Source organism: Lycium barbarum, chromosome 7, assembly GCF_019175385.1.
Source record: "Lycium barbarum isolate Lr01 chromosome 7, ASM1917538v2, whole genome shotgun sequence".
Classification (NCBI taxonomy): Eukaryota; Viridiplantae; Streptophyta; class Magnoliopsida; order Solanales; family Solanaceae; genus Lycium; species Lycium barbarum.
The window spans coordinates 10273186-10276654 of NC_083343.1; the positions used below are offsets into that span (position 1 = coordinate 10273186).

Sequence of the window (3469 nt, forward strand, 5' to 3'; positions counted from 1 at the left end):
ATGGTCAGTAGCTCCACTATCTATAATCCACACAACTCTACTATGACCAGACAGCATACAAGCATGAGAATCATTATTAATATAAATAGGTAAAGACAATACACTACCAGCAAAGTTAGTAGAGCCCATCAGGTTGGGTTGAGAATCAGGTTGAGCAGCAGGATGAGAAATTTGAGTTTGTTGGAGCAGGTTCATGAGTTGAGAAAACTAATTCATAGACAGGCCAGGTATGGAAGAGGCCATCTCTCCTGAAGCACCAGCAGAACTGGTTGTAGCTTTAGGAGCAGTATCAGCATGAGGCAACCAACCCCATCTCTGAAGAGGATCTGGAGACTCAACATCACCACTCACATTTGCAGCCACCTTTCTCCCTTTAAAAAACTTATGGTTTTGTGGATAACCATGGAGTTTATAGCACCTATCAATTGTATGACCAGGTGTTTTGCAATACCGACAAGTGAGGTTGAAGTCGACCTTCTGATTATATTGCCTAGGTGGAATAGGTGGTTGATAGGGAGGTTGTGGTGATCTAGTGTTGAAGTTTGGTTTAGTATTGAGATTTGCATTAAAGGAAGCAGAGTCAGGATTCAGCATAGGAGTGAAGTGCACTTGTCTTTGGTTCTCATCTTGGAGAAGAATATTATAAGCATCATCAAGAGAAGAGAGAGGATGCATCATAAGCATATCACTTCTAACACCCACGTATACGTCATTCAAACCCATGAGAAATTGGTAAAGTTTATCCTCTTCATCATCTTTTTCAATCCCAGATTTAGCAGCACAAGTGCATTCCTTCCCATGACTCTTACGCATTGCCCCCAGTTCATCCCAAGACTTTTTAAGTTTGTTAAAATAGGAAGCAATGTCAAGAGAACCCTGCTGTATAGAAGCCAATTCCTTTTTTATTTCAAAGATTTTAGTTCCATTTACAGTTCCATATCGACGCTCTAATTGTTTCCATATACTCTCAGCAGTCTCTGAGTACTGGACACTCTCAGCAATGGTTGGTGAGATAGAACTTGTCAACCATGATATTACCATATTATTAACTCTATCCTATTGATGAATCTTAGCCGGATTATCATCAGAAGATGGTTTAGGACATGAACCGTCCACCAGTCCAATCTTATTTTTAGCAGAGAGAGACACTGTCATACCTCTCTTCCAACCGCCATAACCCGACCCAGAAAATGGAGTACCAACAAGGCATGTACCAGGAATATCAGAAGAATGGATGAAAAGAGGACTTGTAGAATTGGGGGCGTAAATCGTAGCATTATTACTATCATTACTAGTGTGCACCATTTTTGTTCAATGAGAATGAAACAAATATACAGAAAAACAACTACAAATCACTCAAATCAATACAGAGGTGAAACCGCGATTACCGCACCTCTGGAGTCACAAAAAAACCACCAAAATCAACACAGAAAATTAGAGAAATTAGAGTTACCGCACTTCTTCTCTTACTCGAAGGAGAAAAGCCTTGAAACAACTACGAATTGCACTCAAAATACGAACATAAATGCTTCGTCAACAAAAATCCATATCGCCAAAGAAGAACAACAACAAAATCTTCGAACTAAAACACGAGGGTAACATCTATCGAAAGGTCTCGCCCAGATCTATCAAATCCCTCGCTCTGATACCATGTTAAGATCAACAATGATCTGAATTTGCAGAAGAAAGCAACTAGGGTTTATTCATCATTTTACAACGAAGAGAGAGAGAGAGAGAGAAGGTTATGCTTTTCATTTTTCATTCACTGAACAAAACAAAAAACCATCTGTACAAAATACTACCCAGTACATAAAAAATTGGGCCTAAACTAAAACATGGGCCTAAACTAAAACTGATCCACATAAAATAATAGAGCAGCTGGGCTCGGGTCCAATACTGAATTTATGTAATCCCAATAGGATCGGATGGAGTAATATTCTTTAGATAAGAATGTACCCCAACTTACTTCTGTGGTAGTCGAACAAGCAAAGTCCAAAACAGAAAAGCCGGACAATTAATTACCGGCAGTTTTAATCTTAAAAAGGCGATTTTTTAAGATAGGTGTGAAGACTTTTAATGCACATTCTTTTCTTGGGGAACTGAAACAATCGAACACTGTTCAATTTCGGCAATTATAAGAACCTGTAAACAATAAAAAAGGAATACAAGGATGAGAAAATTAAAAATTATAATGTCAAAACTAACATGCCAAAATGTTCTAACTTGTATTTAATTTTCAAGATAGATTGATATCACCATTGCCTTGGTTCTACCAATTTTAATTTTTACTTTATCTGCCAAATAATTTATTACTAGCCCTGCAATGGCTATTAATTTTTCTCTCTCATCTTTGGACCATTAATTAGAACACTGCAAATTACAACCTAATCTTCACATCAATTCGGCCTACTCATCTACTCTCTCCGTCTCTAAAGGCCATATTTACTTAACTTAAAGGAACATCCTAAGAATAATAAGCAACAAAAGAAGAGAGATTTTGTACTGAGAGATGTATACCAAAAATCGAAACTGAATACTACTGATTTATCACTGTTTTATGTGATTTTCATAAGTTGTATTACAAGCTATGGAGAAAAACTTCTTGTTTTTTGTTTTACTGGTTTCCCATATATTATTGATGTATTTATGTAATGTATTGTTGCTAGCTCCTTTTCTTTTTCTTCTTTCTGTTGTACTCCCTCCATCCTAATTTATGTGGCACTATTTATTTTTAGTCAGTCTCAAAATGAATGTCACATTTTCTTATTTGACAACTATTTAATGGAACAATCCCCATTTTACCCTTATTGGGTCTCATTTACTTTTAAAGATGTACTTATTGTGAAGAAAAATCAACAAAAGTAGGCACTAAAGTAAAGACAATTTGATAAACATTACAAAGTCTTTTCTTATTTCTTAAACATTGTGTCAGGCCAAATAATGCCACGTAAATTGGGACGGAGGGAGTAGCATGTTTCTATATGAATACACACTTCTATCCCGATAGTTTGAATATTTCTTATCTTCACGTTCTTGTTTACTTTCTGCAGATTGTCGTTGGCGAATCTTGTTTCATGATGCTTCCTAATACCAAAAACATGCTTGTCAAAGTGTACCTTTAGATGTGCTTAGTAGCCTTCCGAGAATGTAATAGATATATTCTTATATGTGTGCCATCACGAGATGCTGTGAGGACAAACATCTTATCTACGAAATGGAGACATAACTGGCGCAAAATACCTCAGTTGAAACTTGATGAAATACTTTGGGAAACAAGAATGGATAGGATATCTCGTACGATTAAATTTACTATCATTTTCTATCACCTTTTAATGTTTCACGCAGGACCAATTTCTATGTTTATCCACGCAGGAAAACAAAGAATACACAAGACCTTAGATTGCTCGTGTCTAACAACCAATACAACTTGCCTTCTTCAATTTTCACATGTTTGCAATTGAGATATCTG

At 36.4% G+C, this 3469-nt stretch overlaps 1 protein-coding gene across 1 annotated transcript; it reads right to left on the reverse strand.

The window, feature by feature from the left end:
* Positions 1-207: 207 nt before the first annotated feature.
* On the reverse strand, positions 208-1041 carry LOC132601265 (uncharacterized). The gene has a single exon (XM_060314365.1). It carries the CDS (start codon positions 1039-1041, stop codon positions 208-210), a length of 834 nt encoding a protein of 277 aa, XP_060170348.1.
* Between the last annotated feature and the right edge of the window lie 2428 nt (positions 1042-3469).